Source organism: Planococcus citri, chromosome 1 (assembly GCF_950023065.1).
Source record: "Planococcus citri chromosome 1, ihPlaCitr1.1, whole genome shotgun sequence".
Lineage (NCBI taxonomy): Eukaryota > Metazoa > Arthropoda > Insecta > Hemiptera > Pseudococcidae > Planococcus > Planococcus citri.
Genome location: NC_088677.1, coordinates 36,464,841 through 36,490,438, shown reverse-complemented (window position 1 = coordinate 36,490,438; position 25,598 = coordinate 36,464,841). Strand labels below are relative to the sequence as shown.

The window sequence follows — 25,598 nt, the reverse complement described above, 5'->3', positions numbered from 1 at the left end:
TTATTTATACAATAGGTCTAAGTATGACATCATTTAAAATTTACTTTAGCTGGTTTATTTCCGAATAGAATGCAACACCATGCCGCTCATTTTTCACATCAAAGCTTTCATGCCACCAAATACAAACCTTACCTATACTTACCCATGGACATAGACATAGAGGTACGCATGTATTACATAACAATAGTAAGTATCTGATTCACTGTACCAAAAATCAAACCTAAAATTCTCTCCGACAGTTTACCAGCGATCGGTCAAAATTTCACAAATGGTATAATTTTGGTGTTAAAAAATCAAGAATTTTGGCCACGTGATTTGGGTGTATTTTTAAATTACGTCAATTTATATCCGCATTAAATAATTCAAAAAGTTTGAATAAGTAAATTAGTTATTTCAACGAAGGCAACACTGCCCTTTCTCCAGTTTAATTTGTAGAAAAGAAGACTTATTCCAGCTATCATCTGCTATCTCTTCAGTTTATGTGTATACCTTTCAGACTCCACTTACATTTTCACAACGTGCCGAACCAGTTACGAAGTGTTCGAAGCGTGTTTCGTATCCGTGACATGTGACTGAGTTCGCGGTTTAGTTAACGCGATAGTTTTAAGTTTATTATTATTTTTTAAAAAAATTCTTCATGTTGATGTGCTAGTGAATTGTTTTTCCTGCCAAACAAACGTCCAAAGGATAACCATCCAAAATGGAAATTTTTTACAAGGTAAGAAAAATTTTCAAAAATTTCTCGTAGATATTTTTATATTGCTTTAGGTGGTTTAGTAAATCGTCATCTTCAAGTATAAACCATACATTTTTTTCTCGTTGAAAAATTAATTCGCTTTGATCGAATCAATGATACGAAACTTTAATTGCAACGATGCGCTATGTTCAATGTCAACAGTGTTTTCTGCTACATAAATCAATAGCTATCAACGATCGTCTTCTTTTATGGAAAGTTGACCAACGACAAATAACGAATTTTAAAGCAAAACGTATCCTAGTTCGTGGATTAGTGCTCTAAAAAGTATTTCACGTAGGAAAATTTATGTCAAGTACGATTCATTAAACGATTGGAAAGTCTGATGTTTTTGGTTTATACGAGGAAAATGTAGGCTACACATTTTTTTTTTTGAAAATTCGTTATTGGTTATAAATCGATGAATATGAAAACTTTGATCTGATTCAATTCATTGGCTAACCTCAGAAATCTGTTTTTAAACCATGGATAAGCTCAAGAAAGCTTCATTTTTTGACTGGCATTTAGGGGGTCAAAATTCGTATCACATTAGTTACCGCGACCGGTTAGGCTACTACAATCCATTCTCCTACACCTACATTTTATTTATCTACGTACACATTTTTGCCTTTTGGACAACAACACTCATCACAAAATAGTTTTTATAATACAAAACGAGTAGTGAACAAATGCAGACTTGTGTCAAGCCTTGGAGCGCATTCTAGTAAAATAGGTATTATGTGGTATTTCAATGTAAATTAAATTCAGTTTTCTCACTTTCGGTCTCGGTACGATACAGCTCTCGTTTTGACGTCAAGCCAATTTTTCTGAATGAAACATGAATTAACTACAGTAATACCGTACATAGAAGAGTGATTCCACTAGTAAAATTCAATTTTACGTGCACTTTATGACCACTTAACTAGCTTTTGACATATCATAAGAAAAATTACTGAAAAAAGTTTAAGAATAGATGTTTGAAATATGTACATAGGTAAGCATTAGGCAATAAAGTGAGTCATTTTTCAATTTTTTTAATTTTTTTAATTTGATGAAGCATTGCATAAAATTATGACCAAATGACGTCAATGAGACATGGGAACAATTTCAAATTTTCAGATCAATGTTTAATCCTCAGGCCTCAGGGTGTCCAAAGATTTAAAATTTAAAAAATACTCGTATTTTAAGCATTTTTGGTTCGGGGATTTCTTGATGTTCTCAGTACTTGCAAATCACGTTTAAGTCATTAGTAAAACTCAAAGTTTGTTTTCGTCAAGTTCAAGAGCTCTTGAAATATTAGTTTTTTCCTTTGAGATATGATAGAAGATATACATACATAATGTAAATAAAATTAAACTAATTTCTATACCTACGTGATAATGAACGTCAAGTTTTTCAGAATATTATTCACTGAAATTTCAAAATTAGCTTCTTAGGTTAGGTTACTAACTAGGAGAGCTGAATATTGACCAAAAAATCTACATTTTTCACGTGTTTCTGAAGTCATTTTATGAACATTTTTTACAAAGCTTCAATAATTCAACTGTTTCATTTTTAATTTTTGTTTTTTTTAAAAAATTGAATTGTAATTAGATTTTGTCATCTTTGTAAGTATACCTATTATCTAATCGATCGTTTTAGTTAATCTTATAATGTAAGTAAATGTACGTAATCAATAATTCGGGAGGCTTGCACTCTAATCCAGAAAAATAAAGACCTCATTAGATGTTTCAAAATTATTGAAATCTAAAGAAAAAGTATTAAGGAAAGAGTAAGGTCACCTGGAGAGCAGGAATGAATTTTCATACGTAGTTTCAAATTTCAAAATGATTGAACCACCAATTTAAATTTTCAAAAATTCAATAGAAAATTGTTAAAAATTAACACAAGGGGCTAAAAATTATAAAAATATTTTGTACTTTGAACATTTTTTTGCAAGCTCATTCAAAAAATTCAACTTTTATTGAATTGACTTACAAAAATTTGTTGTTGTTTTTTTTTTTTTTGAAAAATATCTCTGCTTGAAACAAAAAATTTTTCAATTTAAATTGAACATACATTCACTATTCACGAATTGTAAGAAGTTTTCACATTTATCCAAACTATGCTTTAAGTTGAGTAAGAGAAGTAGTAAATGTTGAAGGATGAAATATATGAAATGAAAAAATCATTGTACCTATCCAGTTCAATTACGATAAATTGTGATTATGAAAGAAAATCAGTAATCTTTAAAGATTTTTTTTAGGCCTTATCTGTTCTTGAAGGGGGTAGGGAGTGTGAAATCTGCAACGCTGCATTCTAAATCTCAACACCATGCAAGCTTCACTAATAGTCAAGTTTTCGGGCAAAAAATGCAAAATTCTGCAGCTCGTTAAACCCCAATAAGAACTCGAGTATTTTTCTACTAATAAAGTCGACCGATATAAATTCTAAATTTCATTCAGAGAGCTAAACTGCTTCAAAGTGCACTTTGCCATGATTATTTTGCTTACGGTGGATTTCAGCATAAAAAAAATGTAACTGAATCAGAGATTTGAAGAAAAATTTTGATTGAATGATGATAAGTTTCATCGCTCAAAAAGTGATGAAAATTAGCACAAAGGTGTAAAACATATTGAGAATTATTTACAAACAATGAAATTTTGGCATTAGAATAATTTTTTAATAATATCAAAATCGATTTTTGAATACCAGAAAATATGAGAAAAAAATCAAAAAATTGTTTCTATGTCAAATAGTAGGTCTACAAATACATAAAATTACGTAAGTACTATGAAATTAAGCTACAAGTGTGAAAATTCACATTTTGAGGTCACGCCACCCTAAAGGATGCGAGTATTGTCCATCTTACCCTGCTTATAGTCTTCAAATTTCAACCACAAAGTTCCAATGAGTAAACATAAAAAATCTACGAACAACTACGATCAGTTTATGGTGCATTTATTTGTGACCACAAACAGACAAAAAAGTTACCTATGTATGTACATACATACATTACACAGCCGAATCAATTGTTTGTCTTAATTTGAATAAAATAGCACCGATAAGACATCGCAAATCATACGAAATTCACCAAATCTTAAAAAATTTTGAGTAGAAAATTTTTGAAGAAGAAAAAATAAGCAGGAAGAAAGAAAATGTAAAATTCGATGGAGAAAAAAGATTTCATCACACATTTAAAAAGAAAAGAAAAGAAAAATGTGATGAAATTCACAAAGAGAACGAAAAAGAAGAGAATATTGATTAATTCAAGTGAAACTGAATGTTGGAAAAAATTTGACGAAAAAGATTTAGAAAAAATAAAGTATGAATGTTATGAGGAGAAATGTGCTCAATGTTCGACCTATTTTTTTATTCAGTAAAATGATTCGAGATTAAAATATTTCATGATAGACTAAGTTCACTGGAAAGGTAAAATACTCAAACGTACGACAAATACGTCTCTCGGAATTTTTCGTAACTTCATCTCCTGGTACTTTAAAAACTCGCAAAGAAAAGTAACCGAATCAACCATTCAAAAAGATCCTCCTTCCTCTCTTTCTTTTTCCAATTGGTAACAAGCTGCGAAGTTTCATCAATAAATTACACTGCTCCCAGCTCCTGAAAATTCAAGTACTTATTTCATTGAATTCACTGATTTTTTTTTGAAATTTTCTTAGGAAATAAAGTTTTCAAAGCATCAAATATTAAAATTTGGATTTAAAAAAAAAATATAAAAATGTTTATAAAAAGAAAGAAAAATATAATATTAAAAAAGTTGAAGGCTTTCAGTCAAATTTTGATTTATGTATGTTTTTAGAAAAAAAAGGCATAATCTATTTTTCTTTTACTCAATCAACAAACGTCAAACCATCTTTTGGTATAGAATGATCGAACTAAAATCACACAAACAATACCAAACAAGTCAATGGCCCATCATCACTATCTGTCTCACAACTATCTCTGATCTCGAATAAGGTGCAAAATGAGTGAAATTACGGAATGCTTCCAATTTCAATAGGTATTCGTAATTTGCATAAAATAATTACATATTTTCACGGTTCCCAATTCATTGCGTTACTTTAATTTACAAGCAATTTTGGAATGTGATAATCGTCCAACAATAAGAATAAACCAGTGTAAAATTTCAACCCACGATGATACGGAAAAATCCGCACAGAATCGAAAATATCGACGACTTAACAAAATTCGACCCCCTCGAGTCAAACATGAACCCAGTATCGGTATCCGTGTTCATTTGACCAAATTATTGGTTCAAATTTAAAACCGTTACACGAGTAAGTACATATTTGATGAGGCTACACAAATTACATATTGGAAAACAAATCAAATTATGTATCGCGCGAAGATTTATCGAATTCGGTGCACTATGATTCTCCATCACATGTACCCACGACGACGATCCCGGCGCAATTTCACTTTCATCATTTCCATTATAATACTCTCGAAGACGACCGACGCGCTTCCATTAATGACCTACAGTTCTTTGAAATCAGATCCAAAATACCTCATCATCTATTAGCGTGCAAAAAAAGCTCTTCAACCTCCATTAGGCATTTACATAATCGTTAATTGACAACGATCGCGTTCAGTAGGTAAATATGTACCTATATAGAAAAATTTTTTAAAACTTTCTCATCCAAAGAGCAGTTGGCAAACAAAACACGGAAGAGTATAATACGCTGCTTTGACTGTATATACGATAAAGATAGGTACTTCATTACAGTGGACATTACTAAATGAAGACAAATTATAGTGTATTAAAATCGATATCAATTTTTTACCAATACGATTGATGCTGTAATACAGATAAATACTGCAGAGAAAGTACCGGCTGGGTTTTGCTTAATCATTCTTGTGCGATAGTCAATGATATACAATAAACAGATGTAATGGTTATTTGTCTAAATACCCACACATCGACAAATCGCACCAACTAGAAAAATATTTTAACAGTATTTTTTGATCGCAAAATAGGCACTCGAGCATTATGGTAGATTGAATGGCGTACCAGAATCATTCAAGGTTTTTCATTCATATGTAAGTACATGTAAGTCATATCCTATCCGGGCACATATGATGAGAAAAAGTACCTGCTAGTGCTCTTGCAAACAATACTGCAACTTTTTCCATTACTGGTTAGATGCCTATGTCTTATGTTGAACATCTACCTAAGCAATTCCTACAGCTACACTCAGGACTAGAAGGTGCAGGTATAAAACGAATTTATTACGTAAGCATTTCAAAATGTTAAGCGGCGAATACAAACGCGCGCTTATACTTTTCCAAAACTAATTCACATGTGTGAGAAAAACACAGAGTGCAACTTCGAATACCTAACGGATTCTTCAAATTAACCAACGCGCATATTTCCTCTATGTAATGAGTAAACTACTTTCTTTCGAAGTGTTAAACAATCCAAGAAAATAACAATATAATAAAATTATCATTTAGAGGTAAAACAAAAAGAAATCTTGCCGGTTTGTTCAGTAACGTTCTTTCAAAATGATTCTGATTATCGGATTGTGTTTTAAAAATGGTTTATCGGCGTTTACGAGTAAACTCAAGTTCAAAGTAAGTGGGTAATTCAAAAAATTGCAACGAAAAAGAAAACTGTCGAAAAAAACAGCACGACAGCAAGATAAAAAGATTCAAGTTTTGAAAAAACTACATAGAAGTTTCAAAAAAAAATTGACACATTTTTTGTACAATGAAATTTTAAACGCAATAAATTTGTTGATTTCTACGATTCAAAGAAAACCAAAATTTGAGATTTTCAATTTTTGCCTAAAATATTTCAAAATTACACCTCCTGGAGAAAAACAAGCTGCATTCAATAGGTAAGGTGAGAAATTTTCATGCATCATAATTTTGATTTTATTCCTTTTTTTGTTGTAAAGCTCCAAGTTTTGTTAAAAAAATCGTTAAGTTCAATCTAAATTGATTCTTTGTAATGAAAAGTTCTGGTGTTTTTCACAAAAAAAAAAAAAAAATTTCCAGGAAAACCCCCAGAATTGTATAAAAACAATGGAGAGAAGCAAAATTGTGTACCTACACAAGGAGTTTCCTATCAATGAACCATAATTGATTTTCTTCTAGGAAGCTGTGTTTTTGAGATTACTGATCCAAAATTTAAAAATTCAACTTTATTAAAAAAAATTTTATCGGAACTACACATTGTAGAAATTTGTTTTCTGTAACTTATGTTGAATTTTTATGAAGTTGTTGATTGTTGTTTGCGAATCACTGGACCGGTTTCAAAGATTTTTCAGGATTGTTCCACTTTTTATTCCTTACACCGTTAATTTCAAGTTTATTTTCTGTACCTTCAATTTTTAGGTAATTTTCGAAAACTGGCTGCAAATCACTGAACCGGATTCAAAAGCAGCCTTATACCAAAAACGCATAATTTTGTAATGTTCTACAGTTTTTGTTAAATTTTTTCCTCAACATTGTTCCAAAAATTTGGATGATTTCCAATACTTGGCTGCGTAACATTGAACCGATTAAAAAAAATCTTTCATCAAGATCGTTCAACTTTTTACGTTCCACAACTTATGCTCCAAGTTTTATTGTGTATCTCAAATTCTTGGGTAATTTTTGATAAATGGTTTCAAATCAAACAACCGGTTTTAAAAATGGTTCATCTAAATTGATTCAATTTTGAGCGTCCTCTATTTTTGAAAAATGTTTCTTCTATTACAGGTTTAAAAAATGGTTCCTCCAGAATCGTTGGATTTTCTCTGTCTACAACTTTTGTTTCAAAATTTTTTGCGTACCTCAAATTTTTAGGTAATTTTTAATAACTGTTTGTGAACCAGTGAATTGAGTTAAAAAATAGTTTTACCAAGAACGTTTAATTTTTCATGTCTACAGCTTTTGTTTCAAGTTTCTTTTTTGAGTGTCTCAAATTTTTGGATAATTTTTGATGACTGATTGCGAATCACTGAACGAGCTTCAAAAACGATTACACCAAAATTGTTCGATTTTCCATGTGTTTTGACTTATGAACCAATAAACCAGATTTGTAAATGAAGGGCGGTTTTCCAAAAAGCGATAAGTCAAAAATTATGGTTTCGAGATAAATGACGTTTTTAGTGCCCATTCCAAGGCGCGATGCACTTGGAGTATGCCACCTATCCTGCATGTCAAGTTTGCAGCGCTTCTGTGGCAGAAAAAGTAAACTGACTTATCGCCTTTTGGAAAAACGATTTTACATGTTTTCATTTATATGATAGAAGTTAGAACCAGTGTTGCAAATCGATGTAAGTCAACTCTAATTCACAATACAAAAGTATATGACCAAAAAAATTGATTACAAAAAATTTTACCTGTATTTTAAACAAAAATTAAGTACCTATTACAACACTATAAATTTAAAAAAAAAGATTTTTGATTTAAAAAAAATCTTACCACTATTTCGGCAATAAAATTACGAAAAAAAATTTTTTGATTAAAAAAAAATTGTTTACCTCCATTTTGCCGATAAAATTGGCAAAAATCAAGTATTTATCTACAGCACTATCATTTAGAAAAAATTGATCTGCATTTTGGCAATAAAATAAAAACGAAAATTAAGTATATATTACAGTACTATCTATTGAAAAAACAATATTCCCAGCTCTATTTTGGCCATAAAAGTAACGAAAACGAAGTAATCATGACTTATTGCGTTTTGGAAAAACGATTGCAATCCGCAACTTACAGAAAAGCTGGATTGTGCGTAGATAAATAGGTATTTTGGGTACGTTAGGCATTAAATAGGTGAGATACGACCTATAGAACACAATGGCGTGAAAAACTCAATCTCCAAAAAAATTGACTTATCCACTTTTGGAAAACCGCCCTTCAAATGCATACCTATCACGTGTTAATGCTCTGATTGATTTTCTGTACGGTATCGAAAATTTAGATTTGTGAATAGGTAAAGGAAGGAGGAGAACACATTTGAAAGAGAGTAAAATCATCAATTACATTCAAGAGAAGAAAAAATGTATTTGATGGAAAGCAGCAGTATTACATCCAGAGGAGCTATAGTACCTACTAAAGTCGATGACACAAAGCAGATGCTTTTTATGTAAACAATAGGCTTACGAATTACGTTCGAAAAACCACGCGAGATGCTTTTCAATATCTTTCCAACATAATAATCATAGTGGAAAAGGCGCTGATTAGTTCATGAGTAGGTATCAACTTCAAGCACACATAAAACACAATCGTACCATGAACATGATTTTTTTTTAATTGCACCGGAAACTAATAAACTAAATAAAATGGACCCATACCTATGTTTCATAAACCATCAACGCACAACGAAATCATAAAGGTAATAATGACGCATCTCTTTCTCACTCTTCATCTCTTTGCAATTTTATATCACCCGCGATAGATACAGCAGGCTCATATAGTACACTATGTCGATACCAAATAATAGAGTAATAATTGTAGACAAAGCGCTGATTTGAAAAAAAATGAAAGGTGAATTCTCATCCGTAATTAGAGAAATCTCAATTGGATATAGATTTGAATTATATTTATTCAACATTGTGTAAGTCTAGGTTCGAAGGCGATAGACCCTACGCAAGTTACACTCGAATGTATTCACGAAAATTAGTAAGAAAAAAAGCCTAATCATGTTCCAAGTATACAGAGTCAATTGGAATTTGATACAAACAGTGAAAATACACACGCGTACTTTAAAATTGCACACGAATAATCTCTAATGGGAATTCTATAACTTCCTAGAAATTCAAAATTCAATACTGGCACCGCCCAATTCATTTAAAGAAAATTCACGATCTTATAGACACTCGCAAGATTTCAATAGGAATCAACGGAAGTGAAATTATTGCAAAGATTTATATCGGAAGAAAATTCGGAAATACGACTTGGCACGTGAATTAAAAACTTAATTGATACCTACCTATAGGTACCTATACCTAGTTAGAAACCCCACGGGCAAATTAAGCCTATTGGATGAATTGTTCATTTTCACTAGGACGTAACATGGTTGCACCTGTTACCAACATAAGCATCTAAATATACGAATGCGAGTAGAAGAAAAATTTAATAATAAGTTAAAACATACACAATACGTAGCAGGTTACTTGGCGTTATAAAAACAAGGCGCGATTCGAGTAAGTAAAATCAGTATAATTTAGAAATTAACAACTCGGTCAATGCAAATGGATTCACGGTGCGGAGAAAGCAACGGCAACAGCAACGGGCGTAATTTGATATAAATTACAAAATACCTGAACCACAAGACACAAGAGTAAAATACCGTCGTATATAGTGTGTTTCCAAAAGTCCCGAAGACGTGAAGAGTTTTAATATACCTACATTTTAAACGGTCGGTAATAGTACGAGATGATTCGAGCGGTGCTGAGATTTCGAGGAAAAGATCATTTCGTCATAAAAACGTGAGAATACTAATTTGATTTACATGAGGTGAGGTCACATTTCCATAGGACAGAACGTACCTCAAATCGCAAAATTTATGCATTTTTTTGAAACCGGTTTCCAAGCCCTGAATCAACAATAATATTGTCAATAGGCAATTTCTCAAAAATTTTCGAAAAAATATTTTTTGGAACTAGATACTGTTAAGTTGCAGCAAAAAATGAGTAGGCAACTGTATCTTCTCGATTTCTTTTTGTCAAGTCTGGGGAAAAGTAAATGTCAAAATCAGTGGAAACGATTTCCAAAAAATTGATTTTTTCAATTCATTTCTACTCTCCTTTTCTCTCTACTCTTCATCTCCTCTCCCCCTCAATCATACCAAAATTGAAAAATCAATTTTTTAAATACCTAACTTAGTTCTAATTTTACAGTCCCTAGCATTTTAGCTAAATTGTTTTTTAATGCATAGGTACCTAGACAACATCAAATTCCACAAAGGTAGGCTATGAGTGATCAAATTTTCCAACACACCAAATTTCATAAAAATCAAAGTTCTCAACTTTTTTCTTCATTTCTTCATTCTCAATTTACTCAATTCATTTTCGAATCCGTGCTCTTTTATTCCGCCACTTTGAAAAATACCGGGATTCGTTAAATCCAAAAGATGAATTTTCTATGCAATGACTCGAAATAAGACACGATGTTGTAGAAAGACGAGATTTTCAAAAAGTAGGAGTGTATTTTCCTTGTTTCTTTTTGAGCATTCAGTTCTCAATTTGTTTGACTTCCTCGATCAATATTGACCTGATAAAATTACTTTTTTCAAAAAATAAAAATTTCAGATCGCGTTCAATTCAAAATTCAATTTAATTCAATTCAAAAAAACTCATACTCAAGTTTCCAAACAAATGTACAAATAACGTAAGAAAATTTTCATTTTTTAGTACCTAAAACATTTTCTCAGATTTTCGAACGTTTTGAACTCAACAGACAATTAAAGTTTAAGAAAAAAAATAGTGAAAATTGTGATTACCGTATAAGGTAGTATACCTTCATTTTGAATTTTAAAAGTTTTTACTGGTCCACAACAAACTGGTTCCAAGGTTCATGAAATTTGAAAATAATTTATGAACGTAAAACTTCTCTCTTTCTCAATTGAGTCAACTTTTGAATTTTGACATAAATTCTCAATCATTGAGATGCTTCATCGCAAAAAACACACATTTCAAATTTCCATTATTTAAATGCCTTTTCCAATGAAAGCTGATGTTGAGTACTGGGTAAATACTTATTGGACCAGTTTTTCAAAAAAAAAAAAATCATAATTTGAAGTCATCCTTAAAAGATAATTGACACTTTGAAAATGAATTTAATCGTGAAAAAAAAGTTTTACAAAATTTCGAAAATGTAAGCCCATAAAATTTCCGATTCCCTTTGAAAAGACCCTTTTAACAACGTCCAATGCTATCGAAATATCTCACAAACACCGACCTTGAGGACTTTCGAAACATACTGTAGCTATACAGATGTCTGATTCACAACCTCTTTGATCTGGTTTCAATGCAGACGTAAATAACCGACAAGGTCAAAGACGAATCTTCAGTTCTTCACCATCGATGAATGATTAATTGGCTCCTAAGAATCTTGAGACTAATAGACAATTAACTGAAGGAGGTGTCTTTCCGCAATGTAATTCTATAACTGAAGCATGCTACGGTCGAGTACATCGTCTGCAGACCGCCAAGTTGTTTTCACAAAATACCAAGTATGTATCTACACGAATTAATCCCGGTAAACGCATCTAACGTTTTAATGGATCGCAATTTAGCCGCGCTTCTCGACGAGCATATAATTCCTCGCATACCAGCTAATTTCTAGGTCAATGTTTCGATCATAATTGGATATCATCGAGAACGTTCGAATTAAAAGATAAACTTAATAATTAACGCGTATTGTTTTCTCAGGCGACGGTGATACCTTTACGTAGTACCTAGGTACCTCTGCCTACACGTTTTAATACTAATTACTAACTAATGTCAACATTACGGTACACACTACGCAGCTTCCACCCGCGTGCAGCCGGTACAATACCGTCCGATGTGAAAGTGTTTATTAAAACGGCTCGTCAATCAAGCCAGCGATGAGATACAGATACTGCTTTGCAACGATTCACCGAGTGTGTGTAATACTCGTACTATGTACAAGTACGAGTACCTATGGAAGACACCTCATATGACAGAACCAATTCTAATACTCCCATGACTAAATACTTATACCAAGAAGAACATCCGAAGCTCAAAGATCGTCTCATCTACGAGTAGGTACATACATATTACCACCGAGAGTCTCCCAATAACGAATTTGTAACCTGCTCTGCAATCGACCAACAGATACGATACGAGAAAGTGAAAATTATTATGAACGTAATACCCAATTTTCGTCGAAATAATCATGTCAATCTTAACACATTCATTCATTACGATTGGAGCTCTATCTTTGCATAAGTTACATAGCATACGTAGTACACAGATTTTATTTATAAGATCTTCACATTCTATCAATGTGTATTACGTCTCATCGGACGTCATTTTACTCTGCATAAAATGTTATCATTATCAACAAGTACATATACCTACATGACACCTGCGAAAAAGCAAACGTATTCGAGCCCAGATATCATCGTAAGTTGGTTCGAAGACATAAGTTATGAGTTTATAATTACGATGTCACTCACAATTGAAATACGCTTTTATACGTGTACTTTAATCAATTTTTGCCTTAAGATGACAGCAACGACATTTTACACGGGAATCAATTTCTTACAAATTTGATAATTGCATAGGTTATTTTCAAAGGAAACGCCATCAAAACCGATGCAATATAGGGCAATTTTCATTAAAACGTAACGAAAATTGTTTCTTTTCACTTACGCGCACAATAAAGCGAGGGGAAGGATTTCAAGGATACCTACCTACCTCTCGAAAACAAAAATCGGGGTGGCAAACTCCGATCAAATTTAAATACTAAGATACTTAGCAATGCAATTTGTTCAATGTTATTTTAAAATGAAATCTAATCATTTAGTTCATATAAATGAAGGTGTTCTATCGAAAATTTGTCACATTTAATTCACCTAGGTACGGTGTAACAGAGAAGAAGAGAAGAATACTATCTGAAGGAGACGCCAATCATGATATCTGGAAGGGACTGGTTTGAAAATGTCAGTGAAATGATTTCTGAACGTGGATTCCAAATTAATAACTCACGGCGATTAAAAAAATTCTACGAAGGGATTACACATATTTGGATTAGGAAATGAAGAAGCCACAAAAGATTACATAGGTACTCATTTTAAAATCCTCACTCTAACCCAGCAAAAAAAAAATGGCCGGTGAAAAAAAAAATCAGAAATGACCAGGGCTCGGATATTCTTTCCCTAAAAAACCCAAAATATGCGCTTAAATATTCCCTAAAAAATGCCAAAATATGCTCTAAAAAGTAAAAATATTCCCTAACGATATGGGCATTGTTTTACAGGTAAAATCAATTCCAATACGATTTTAGTAATATTGTTGTGTAATACTAAGAATTCATGAACAAAAATCACTAAAACGTAATTCTAATTCTATTATTACCTGAAGGGATATAAAAAAAATAAAATGAACCAAAAAAAATAAGTAGGTATGAGTGAGCTATTGCCAGTTTCACAAATTTTGTGGGGAAAAAATAAAAAATAGCCAAATACTAATTTGATGCAAAAATTTGAAATTGAGCAAAATATTCCCTAAAAACCACAAAAAACGTAAAATATGCTCTAAAAATGCAAAATATTCCCTTAAAAATGCCAAAATATGCTTTTATATGCTTTTATGGTGAAATATGCCAAAATATGCTCTAACGAATTAGGCTCATTTTACTTGAAATTTCATGAATCGTGGAGATAATTGAAAAATTCCCTATCCCCTATGCATACAAAAAATATGCTCCAGCATAAAAATCCGAGCCCTGGAAATGACCAAAGGAAAAATCGTGTAATTACGCCAGAAAAAGGCAACGAATGCTTCTGAAATTTTCAATTTTAATGCAGTTAAATAGGTACCTATGTTGATTACCACTGAAACATTTGAAAAGGTACTTGTACTTTTTTGCACGTCAACATACGCTAAACTCTTTCATTATGTGCTAACAATTTTTTATACTGAATAAATAAATAGGTAATCGAGGAAGTGAAATTGTGCTGATCCGTTCATTTCAAGCAAAATTTTAAAATTAGTCTATAGTCTATGTATTGATGTAAATATTTTTTCTGAATATCAAAAGTCATAGGGGAAGGAATTTTATGCTCAAGGTTTCAAGTTTGATTGGACAAGCAGCAGTAGTTGAAAATGAATTTTAATTTGAAATTATCTGACATCATTTGGCGGTCGACTCAATTTTTTTCACTTTTTAGCAACGAGAGTATGAGAAAGGGTCACGCCATACCTTTTTAAAATTGGATTTCATCGCCAATTTGAATATATTTCATATGGCGGAGAGGAACGAGGCGATTGCCAGTTACCTACTATAAAAATCAATCATTGAAGCTTTATTTTTTCTCAAAAATTGTGTTCGGAATTAGCCTATGTTTTCTACAAAAAACTTCAGTTAAAGATACCTGATTATTGAAATTCGAAATCAAGAAATTCGCATTGCAAAGATGGTAATGGAAATAATGTAATATCACGAAAATTTTTAATGAGGAGGGGGATAAAATTGCACACGTAATACGTGCAAATAGTTGAAATTTGAGAAAAAAATCGAGTAATTGTATGAAATCATTCGAGTTTTTTTCCCACAAAAATTAAAAATGTTCCAGTTATATTATAGCCCACGGCTCATTTCTTTAATTTCTTTAAAATTATGTAAATCTCCGAATCAAAATTCTGTCTTGTTTCAAACGATCGGATACCACGCCTAATCGATATTCTCGACTGGTGAAAAAAATTAAGTCAGTACATTATTGAACCAGAAGTAAAACAGATAAAAACAAAGGAGCATTAATAGAAAAAAGCAAACTACTTTCACCAAGAGATAACACACCAAGTGCTTACACGCGAGTCGCGACTAGCATCTGCGATATTATTAACATTAATGATTCACGTAGTGTTGAACCACTACAACCAGTCCTTGGACATGACATTGACATACAATAAACAACCGCGCGATGAACTTAGACAACTCTTTACAACGTGTCTTACGATGTGTTTACATGCGCAAAGACTTCCATGTTAACCATCCGAGAAGGCAGAGTTGAAAAGAGGTCATAATTTTTTCTCCTTTACAAACGCCGCGAATCAATATGTCATCCGAATTATGTAACATTTTCGCTACACAATTACGTCTCATGAAAAGATAATTTTTCGTAAAATGTCATAAGCTATAAGCGTACCTGGAGATAATTTTCACAGTCTGGACTACGTTGACTGTTTGAATTGAACACACCATTTTGGGCGAATACTCGCACCATACAGCTTATTTCATAATATAATAACCTTAATTATTGAGTTATTACGACGATGCAAATTTACCTATTTTTATTGTGTGTTTCTTGTTACAGCTGTTCATGATCGGAATATTATGCACGACGATATTGAGAACAAATTACGCGGACGAATCGGTATCGATAAGATACAGAAGAGAACCGCCACCAATTCGGCCGCCAAAGCCTCGACCGGGTTATGGACCTCCGCCAAGACCTAGTTATGGTCCGCCAAAGAAACCAAGACCCGTATACGGGCCTCCACCTAGACCGATGTACGGACCACCGAAAAGTTCGCCACCAAAACCAGTTTATGGTCCACCACCAAGACCAGTATATGGACCTCCACCATCACCACCTTCATCTTCGTACGGCGTGCCTTCGTCGTCTTATGGTGCTCCACCACCGTCAACTAAATACGGAGCACCTCCGTCATCTAGACCGCCATCTAGCTCGTACGGCGCTCCTCCGCCATCATCATCATATGGGGCTCCGCCACCATCAAGTTCGTACGGTGCACCACCACCTTCGAATTCTTACGGAGCGCCACCGCCATCAAGTTCCTATGGTGCTCCTTCGCCGCCATCTAGCTCATACGGCGTTCCTTCATCTAGTTCTTTTGGTGGTGGAAGCTTATTTGGTGCTCTTTCACCGCCATCTAATTCATATGGAGCACCTCCCCCGTCTAGTTCATATGGGGCGCCTTCACCACCATCCAGTTCATATGGAGCTCCTTCAGTGCCATCTGGATCATATGGTGCTCCATCACCGCCATCTAGTTCATACGGTGCTCCTTCTCCACCATCTAGCTCGTATGGTGCTCCTTCTCCACCATCTGGCTCGTACGGTGCTCCTTCACCACCATCTAGCTCGTATGGTGCTCCTTCGCCACCATCTGGCTCATATGGTCCACCTTCACCACCATCTGGCTCATATGGCGCTCCTTCTCCGCCATCTAATTCATATGGAGCTCCTCCCTCTCCGCCATCTAGTTCATATGGTGCTCCACAAGCACCGCCATCCAATTCATATGGAGCTCCTCCTTCTCCGCCATCTAGTTCATATGGTGCTCCTTCACCGCCATCCAGTTCATATGGCGCACCTCAACCACCACCATCTAGCTCATATGGTGCACCTTCGTCATCAAATTCATTTGTACCATCACCACCATCCGGCTCATACGGAGCGCCGTCCATATCTAGTTCATTTACACCCTCACAGCCATCTGGCTCATATGGTGCTCCACAAGGACCGCCATCCAATTCGTATGGAGCGCCTCCTTCTCCATCCTTTGCCTCACCACCTTCTACATCGTACGGTGTGCCAGCATCTCCTTCATTTAGTCCACCTTCGTCAACTTACGGTGCACCATCGAGCTCGAGTTCCTTCAGTTCCAGCGGGCTAGATACATTGCTTTCATTAATACCTCCTAGTTCCTTTAATTCACCATCACCATCTTACCAAGCTCCAAGTAACTCGTTCAATCCGCCTTCGTCTTCGTACGGAGCACCATCTCAAGGTTCCTTCAATCCGCCAAGTACATCTTACGGAGCTCCAGCCAATGCTCCATCTTCCTCCTATGGAGCTCCTTCTTCGAATTCATTCAGCCAGCCAACCTCGTCATACGGAGCTCCGCCAGCTGGTTCTTCTTCATATACCACTTTTAATGTTCCTTCTAGCGCGTATGGAGCACCTTCGCCAGGCTCTTCATCGCAACGAGGCAATGGCTCGCCTTCTTCTTCATTTGGAGCTCCATCATCAAATGGAGGTAAGAATTCAATATCTAATTCTTACAATGCACCATCTGCTCCCTCTTTTGGAGCACCCACTGCACCTTCGTCTTCTTACGGAGCACCAAGTCCTCCTTCTTCATCTTACGGAGCTCCAGCTCCAAATCCCCCCTCTTCATCCTACGGCGCACCCAGTAGCAACCCACCATCACCAACATACGGTGCGCCTTCACCGTCATTCGGCGGAAGCCCAAGTGCACCTCCCTCGACGTACGGTGTACCTTCGCCAAGTTTTGGAGGCGGTAGCCCTCCTTCTACGTCTTATGGAACACCTTCGTTTGACTCGGAAAGTCCTTCGTTTGGATCTCCACCTTCGTCATCCTACGGAGCTCCTAGTCCACCTTCCTCAACGTATGGAGCACCATCGAACTCATTCGGTTCATCAAATGTGCCAGGATCGTCTTATAACGTTCCAAGCTTTGGATCGTCAGTGCCATCAGTTCCTTCGAACTCATATATCCCTGCCAGTCCGTCTGTTTCCTATAGTCCACCTCAAGGTTCTCAACAAATAGCTAGTTTTTCATTCTCAATACCATCGCAGTCGTATGGCTCGCCGAAGATTGATTTCGGTAGTTCCAGTTTCGACTCTGCCAAGGATGGTAGTTCGTCATCGTACAGTATTTATAAGGACGATAAAGACAGCTTAGATACGAACGAGCTAAAAGACTCGTACGGAGTACCAATCCGGCCAAGTATATCTGATCTCTTTTACGAATCTTCCAATCAAGAGCCAACATATCAAACAGAGAAAATTCAGCAAGCGTTATACAACAAAGTAGCATCCAGATTACAAGCTGATCAATTATCTGAAGGTTCCGAAGATCAAAAATCAATCGTGGTTAAAAATACGGACGAGAAACCCAAATCAAATCCTAAAACACAATCCAAAGGTACCACAAGCAACACCACTACCACATTATATCCTATAATGAACGATAAACTCTCGGCTTATTTAAAATATCATCATAGTACTTCGACAACCGCACGACCTGTAGATACTGGATCGTTTAAACCGCCAACACAAACGTACGGTTTCGAACCGTACGATGTTAATAATTTAAAAAATCATAATTTTGATAAAGACGACTCATTTACAAAAATTTCTTTAACAGATGATGAGGAAAAATACCTAGATTATCCTCAATTCTACGCTTCTCAATTGAATAATTTCGAAATCAGAAGACAGTCGACTGATGACGAAGAATTCGCCGATAAATATTCCAGCCCGTATCAAGACGAAACGGACGATAATACCGGAGTAGGTAAAATTAGCGAAAATCGCGATCAAGACTGGAATACGTCGAAATCATTTAAAGTAAAAAAACAATAATCTAGTCCTTATCTCACCATTTTAAAACAAACAAAAACCAGTACCATATAATATAAATTATTAACTGTAAATTTTTATTTATTGTAAAAATTTTGTGTCGATATGTTCTTTTTTTGTACAAATTTTGTAGTAGTAATAAATGTAAATGTTCTTTTTTTAAAAAAACATTGTACATAGTTTTGAATTTTTTTGTTAATAATTATTCTACTTATTATACTTAGTTTGTTTTTAATGAGTTGGAAATTCGATAAGACAAACAAAAATCAAGTTCTGACCAATTAATCGGCTTTCAATTTTCAAAACTTTAGAATTACAAACATGATCTACTTCACTCATCACACGTTACCAAGTTCAATCAACTAACACTTTCCAAAAAAAAAAAATAAATAAAAAAAAATAAAACAGTTGGACTTGTTAAAATATTGAATCGCCACAAGTGACTCAATACAATACCTAAGTACATATTTAATCTTTTAAAAAATCCCGATAAAAACTTACCTCTTTTTCTAAAAATTCACTCCATTTCTTCTCCACGCAAAACTTCTGAAATTTTTCGAAAAATCCAGATCCGGGATTAGTAAAATTCAAATCCGATAAAAATTCATTTACAGGCAATAAATCTGACACTTTTCCGAGCAGGGTTTTTATCACCGGTGCCATGAACGAATAATGTTCCATATTTGCTTCTGCAATAATTTTTTTTTTATTATTTAGTTTAGCAGCTAGCGAGACAGTGGTGGTAAATTATACATTTAACCTACGTAGTACGTACCTTGAACATCCTTAACGATAATTTCGTTCAAAAGGTAAAGAATATAGCATTCTTCTTCGATAACCGAAATTTTACGAGTTTGAATGATTGTATGCAATTTGGCAGTTGCTATGGCACACAATTCAGTATTTTTATTAGCTGCACTCTTCAGTAAAATGGCAAACGAAGCTTTCACTAGCTCCGGCGTCTCTTCGATAGGATTTTCTCGGAAAATTAAAAGAACGTCGAGAAGACCAATCACTCCATCTAGTAACTGTAACATTTTTTTTCCAAACGTCGTGAGAGAATTATAAAACACTTGATACGTCTAATAACTAGGTTTAAAATAACAATAATGATGTACGGATAAGTACTTTCGGGTAAACTTAGGAAAGCATTAATTAAAAAGGTATTTCCTGCCAAAACTTCCCATCCGGTTTCCTAAATTATATAACACTATTGGCGAGATTTTATAATCATGTAAAGCAACAGGTGAGAGATTATTTACTTTAATGGAGATATTTTTCGAATCGTTGCGACTGGGATCAGCGACGAATAAATCGTACACCCAACGTAATAATTGATTAGCGTTTTCGGTTCTAGTGGATAACTCGATGACATGAGCGTTATCGATCAAGTCGACCATGGCTGCTTGTAACATTAATTCGAGCAATCTTAATTTCAATTCCAAATGCGAACAGTATAACGCGTTATTTAAACCGATCATATTGATGCATGCCATAACTTGTCCTCGTTCCTGAAAACAAATTTCATGGTCAAGATCATCTATGCTCTGAGTAGGTACAGGTTCACGCGTAATATAATGAATTCTTTATTAACCTTCCAGACTAATTTCTGATGCGCATCGTAACCTTTCCACATGATGGTAAATAATATATTTATAATTGCGTTGCATAATTCTTGCTCTTTATCCTCTTCTTTTTCACTTTCTAAATTTCTCCATTGTCTAATACAGAATTTTAAAATAAAATCGAAATTTTTTTTCGTCGTTAAGTAAAATAAGAATATAAAATAGCAAAACGTACTCCAACATGTCAAAAATGACTCTTTCTTCTTCGTTATCGTCAAATAAATCGGAATCGTTTGATCCACTTTGCATTGACGTTACACTAATTGAATCCTTGGACGTGCTATGGGATGGGCTGTATTTGCTGTGACTGCTATGAGAACGGTTACTGCCGCTAATCTCATCGATACTTCCATTAGAAAATGAGCTAGAAGAAATATTACAGAGAATTAATATCAAAACTAACTTTGATACGATATGCATTAAAAGTGAAACAGTAATTACCGATGACTGAGGCTCAAATCATCGAAATTAATAAGTGTAAAATCTTCATTCTGAACGGGTGCTTTTGATTCGTTTACATGCGAATTTTCATTCCTCTCCTATATAATCAAGGTAAGAAAAAACATTGCAATTAAACGGGATGAATGAGCAATCGTGAGAAATAAAATTACCGTTAATTCATTAATTATAATTATGTTAACACGAGTTTTATCAATGTCATGTAATATAGGTACCATAATGCACTTACAAAAGATGGCGTTTTCTGCGTTATCAACGAATACGCTGAGCCTACAACCGAAGAAATATTTTCAGCTGCGAAATTAATGTTGCCGGTGACCGCCGACGTAACATTTTCTGCCACAGACGTCAAACTATCCGCAGCGAATTGAATATTTTCGGTGACCAACAAAGATACATTTTCTGCTGCCGAGGTTAAATTGCTGGCAGCAAAGTGTATATTTTCTGCTACCATTGAAGACACATTTTCGGCTGCTGAACTGATGTTTGAAGCCGCAAACTGGATATTATCGGATACCAACGAACTTACACTTTCGGTGCCGTCTAGAGGTGAATTTTTTATTTCGTCGACTAAGAAAGACGTCACATCTTTTATTATCGAAGGGTAATTCTTATCACTGGGTTTCTTATCCTTTGAAACAGAAAGTTTTTCTGATTCCGTCGTTTCAGATGGATTAGTGGGATTCTGTTTTATGGGATGATGAATGAGTAACCGAGTTATGGAATCTTGCCATCCGATCTGAAATAGTTGAGAAAATAAAAATTAAATTTCCGAGTTTCTCGTGTTGATAAATGAAATGATAAATGATTTTCTGCCATAAAATACCTGTTTAGCAAACATAACAGGAGCACTGGGTTTCATAAATACAACAGCTAATATTTTTCTAGCTGCTTCCAACTTGACATCCAAGCTAGCTGATGATAGACGACAAAGTAGAACTAAAGCTCCAGTAAAACCGCCGCTAGTTTCTGAAAAAAAAAAAAAACAGACACATTAATGTTACGAATAAAAAACTGTAATAAAATATGTTCCGGATTTTTCTGAACACAAATCATGATGATGTGACTAAAGTTAGTCGTGTTCGTTGTGGATAAATTTCATATTCTGTTACCTGACATCAAAATTTGATCCAAGAGCAGTAATGCTGTTTCCATAGATATATTTTCGTCCGCAGGAAACGAAGCCACCAATCCAGGGTATAATCCCATCGGTGTATAATCTTGCAACTGCAATCTCAGTTTACTCCGTTCATAAACTCGGTCGGTACGTAAGAGAACAGAAAAGAGCTAAAAATTTAAATTTAAAAAGTAGTACATATACAACAAGATACCATCTAATTTCACCTCCGGTTACAGACAAATAAAATTCTTACCCTCAACACAGTCTTTTTCAAATTTTCTCCATAACACGATTCTACCAAAAAAGAATAAAATAAATCAGCGCAATGCTGCTCGTACAGCAACAAGTAGAGCTGATCGGTGCACATTTTGTTAGTCAAGTGGTTGATCAACATTTCTAGCGCTTCAATTATCTAAATACAACAAAAAATATAATTTTGTCAGAAATTCGTAATTTAAACCCCTGAAAGATGCATTTTCAAATTTATATACCTGTACGTCATTGCCACAAGCCACAATGTAACCGACTATGGCATGTAATTCCTGCACATTGATTTCTTTTTGAATGTAAAAATTGATAATACCGAAAATGGTGACACGAACAGCTTTGGCAGCGTCGAAATTCATCGTATCGATATTAGATAGATGCATTCGAATTACGTCTAAGAAAAATTGCACACCGAACCGTTTTTTGAAAAACTTTTTATCCTTTTTAATGAAAGAATATAAATATTGCACATGTCCTGAAACAAAAAACAGTGAATAAGTTGATCGATTTAAATCGAATGCATCTTAATTTTTCTCTAATTCATACCATGTTGTACTTCCAAGTCACATTTTGACCAAATATCAAAATTAAACAGAACATTTTGATAGTACGTCCGTTGCAGTAGCATATTTTTACAATGGCTCACAGCCTCCGACAACATACAAACAGACACCAGCACAGGAACATCCATTAAATTCACGGACACCTGCGAACGAAATAAATTTATCAAGTTGACATGATTTTTATATTCAAAAAGTTCTTCGAGTTGTGAGCATTTACTTCGGCTAATAATTTTCCCAGCATAGCGAACCCGTGTCTTTTGAGAAAATATTCTTGATTGACGAGATCTTTTAGTAAATTTTTGATAATAATCACAACCACAGCTACAGGATTATCTTCCAATTGCACCTCTGAAAATGAAACATTTTATCAGAAACTATTTTTTGAGCATACAAAAAAATGGGTACATAAATAAAGAGGTTTATTTCCTTCAACTTCAATTCAATTTTTGAATTCGAGGCATCTTTACCTGAAACATTTCTAAAATTAGAAATAGCAAAATCAGACATATCGCTGAAGTCTTCTAGTGAAACAGATTGTCCAGCAGAGTTATCGATTATCGTATAGTTGTCTGTTTCGAAAAATGGAAGAAAAACGTTTACTCCTCCAATACTATTTACACTTTCCTACGAAAAGAAAAAAAAAGTTTTTTAATCATTAATTTACGTAGAAATATTGGTAACTTGAAAAATACTCGACCGTTGACTTTGAAATGTTAACGCATATCTTATCAGCGAATGAAAACAAAAAATGAACGTAAATTTGAACTATTGCACATTTACTTTCTCAAAAATTCGTAAACCAATATACTTCTTAATTTTTTTTTTTTTAATGTACCTTACCCACGAACTGTTATATTTTCAGTCGTATTGCAATGAATTTGTCAAGATCTACTCACTTTCAACGAATGAATCACACATATAGTGGCTGTTGTTCTGCCATCTAGTTTATGCTTGGAACATAGATCCACAGCATGGTCGAATGCGCAGGCAGAAGAAGAAAATGAAAACACTAATTTGGAATGAAAATTAACAAATTCGACGTTTTCTTCGATATTAAACAGTACATCGCTGTTAATCCCTAAAAATGAAAAATAATTAACACTAGTAAAATAATTTGATCTTAATCATGGTATAAAGAATACAAACCAGCTTCGTAAAGTAATTTGATCTGTTGAGCTGTCAACGGCTCTTGAAACAGACAAACACTACCGATTTGACCACACAGAGCCACCGCAGGTCCAAAAATCGTACTCTGCATACCGACCGGAAAACTCTTTACGTATGGATTTATTGTAGAAGATGATCGCAGAGGGAATGTGATATAATTTGGAACTTGTGTAATGAAGGACGGTATAATACTACGTTCGTGATCGTGACCACCCTGATCTGAACTATTCGAAAGATCGCTTTCCAAAGACGCGTCATCTATTGGAGCTGCAATTCGGCACCAAGTAAAAGCCTGAAAATAATGCAATCGTCAAGTAAATTGTTGCCAAACTTGAAGCGTCATTTTTATATGGTTTACTAACTTCGGTAATGTGAGCAAATTTGGCAGTGGCAACTAATTGTTGAATTCCATCGATAAAAATAACTATTTGATTTTGAGCAAACGGTCTCCTAAAAAAATCATATTTCTCATTTATCGTCGAGTTGAGATATTTAAATATGAACACATGAATTTAATATACTTACTTCGCTGGTACATAAGTAACGTCCAAACAATACCACCTATTTTCTTCGAAGGTAAAATCGAATAGAGAAATCGCAATGAATTCCTTTTTGGTGTTTATGATTATAATTAAAATATTCTCCGCATTCACATGAATTTCAATTCCCTGCTTGTTAGCGGACAGTAAACTAAATCGAAAATAAAAAATTTTAATTTTCGATTCCATTTTTGAAATACCATCAGTGTTGGAATTTCAATTTTCATACGTGAATAATTGACGGCGAAAAGACGACGTTCCACAGACAACCGCCGGTTCTTCTCCGCTATTTATCTTATTTAAGGAAAACCAACAATGAAACGAGAATCCGAATATTGAACCGGGCCATTTTTTAATTTCAGGAATATTAATACCGTCTGAAAATCAAAATTAATACAAAAATAACAACATAAATTATCCATCTTATCTAACGAAAGGATGGAAATCCAAAAATAATACCTACCGGAAATACATTGCACGTCAAAATAACTCCTACAGTTGATGAAACTATTTGTTCTGGTAATATTTGAAATCATTTGTAATATTGCTAAATAATATGGACACTGTGAACAGAAACAATGACATAACATAAGTAAGCTGACGATCCAGTTTTCAAGACTTAAAATGAGCGTCGCTTTTTTCAGCTTACCAATTTATTATCATTGACTAGAAACAAATTAAAAATATTTTTAAGCTCTAGGGTGCTAATTGAAATCGAAGCTAAATTCTCAATTAAATTGATTAAAAGGCTTATGGAGCTTGAAGTTAATGTATTGTATTTCTGCAGAACTTCGCAAGCAACCTTAATTGAACCACAAGTAATCGCTTTCCATTTACTGCAAAACACCAAAAATTTAATAAATTCTGTTTTACTATACAAAGATTATCGATTAAAATAAATAATAAAACTTACCATTGCAGATTGCAAGAGCAAATTGAAAAAATAACAGAAGTCAACCATTCTTGATTTCGTGCTTCTAGAGATGGAAGTAATTGTAATAGGGGAACGATCAACTTTGAATTCTGGAAGAATCACAGAGCATTTAGATAATAAGTTGAGTACATTCTATCGATAATTTTAACCAATT

At 34.1% G+C, this 25,598-nt stretch overlaps 2 protein-coding genes across 4 annotated transcripts in view; one reads left to right on the top strand and one right to left on the bottom strand.

Annotated features, from left to right (window-relative positions):
* The window catches only part of LOC135831712 (neurobeachin-like protein 1), a 134,129-nt gene that overhangs the window by 105,437 nt on the left and 3,094 nt on the right, over positions 1-25,598 (bottom strand). For both annotated transcript variants that reach the window (XM_065344400.1, XM_065344401.1), the window contains 22 exons: positions 25,424-25,533; positions 25,160-25,346; positions 24,974-25,073; positions 24,740-24,887; positions 24,497-24,661; positions 24,334-24,421; positions 23,951-24,263; positions 23,701-23,882; positions 23,272-23,428; positions 23,022-23,152; positions 22,788-22,947; positions 22,466-22,716; positions 22,228-22,386; positions 21,967-22,141; positions 21,681-21,823; positions 21,084-21,593; positions 20,837-20,934; positions 20,571-20,759; positions 20,365-20,491; positions 20,033-20,281; positions 19,546-19,798; positions 19,272-19,459 (listed from right to left, as the gene is read on the bottom strand). In XM_065344400.1, coding sequence (XP_065200472.1) covers positions 19,272-19,459; positions 19,546-19,798; positions 20,033-20,281; positions 20,365-20,491; positions 20,571-20,759; positions 20,837-20,934; positions 21,084-21,593; positions 21,681-21,823; positions 21,967-22,141; positions 22,228-22,386; positions 22,466-22,716; positions 22,788-22,947; positions 23,022-23,152; positions 23,272-23,428; positions 23,701-23,882; positions 23,951-24,263; positions 24,334-24,421; positions 24,497-24,661; positions 24,740-24,887; positions 24,974-25,073; positions 25,160-25,346; positions 25,424-25,533 — 4,083 coding nt within the window. The remainder of the gene's footprint in view (positions 1-19,271; positions 19,460-19,545; positions 19,799-20,032; positions 20,282-20,364; positions 20,492-20,570; positions 20,760-20,836; positions 20,935-21,083; positions 21,594-21,680; positions 21,824-21,966; positions 22,142-22,227; positions 22,387-22,465; positions 22,717-22,787; positions 22,948-23,021; positions 23,153-23,271; positions 23,429-23,700; positions 23,883-23,950; positions 24,264-24,333; positions 24,422-24,496; positions 24,662-24,739; positions 24,888-24,973; positions 25,074-25,159; positions 25,347-25,423; positions 25,534-25,598) is intronic.
* On the top strand, positions 441-18,989 carry LOC135831713 (uncharacterized). Of its 2 annotated transcripts, XM_065344403.1 has the most exons (3): positions 441-718; positions 15,732-18,333; positions 18,556-18,989. In XM_065344403.1, exons 1-3 carry the CDS (start codon positions 701-703, stop codon positions 18,771-18,773), a joined length of 2,838 nt encoding a protein of 945 aa, XP_065200475.1. In that variant the 5' UTR covers positions 441-700; the 3' UTR covers positions 18,774-18,989. The 2 variants fall into 2 exon arrangements, with proteins under 2 accessions (XP_065200475.1, XP_065200474.1); XM_065344402.1 differs by having other exon boundaries at positions 442-718; positions 15,732-18,989.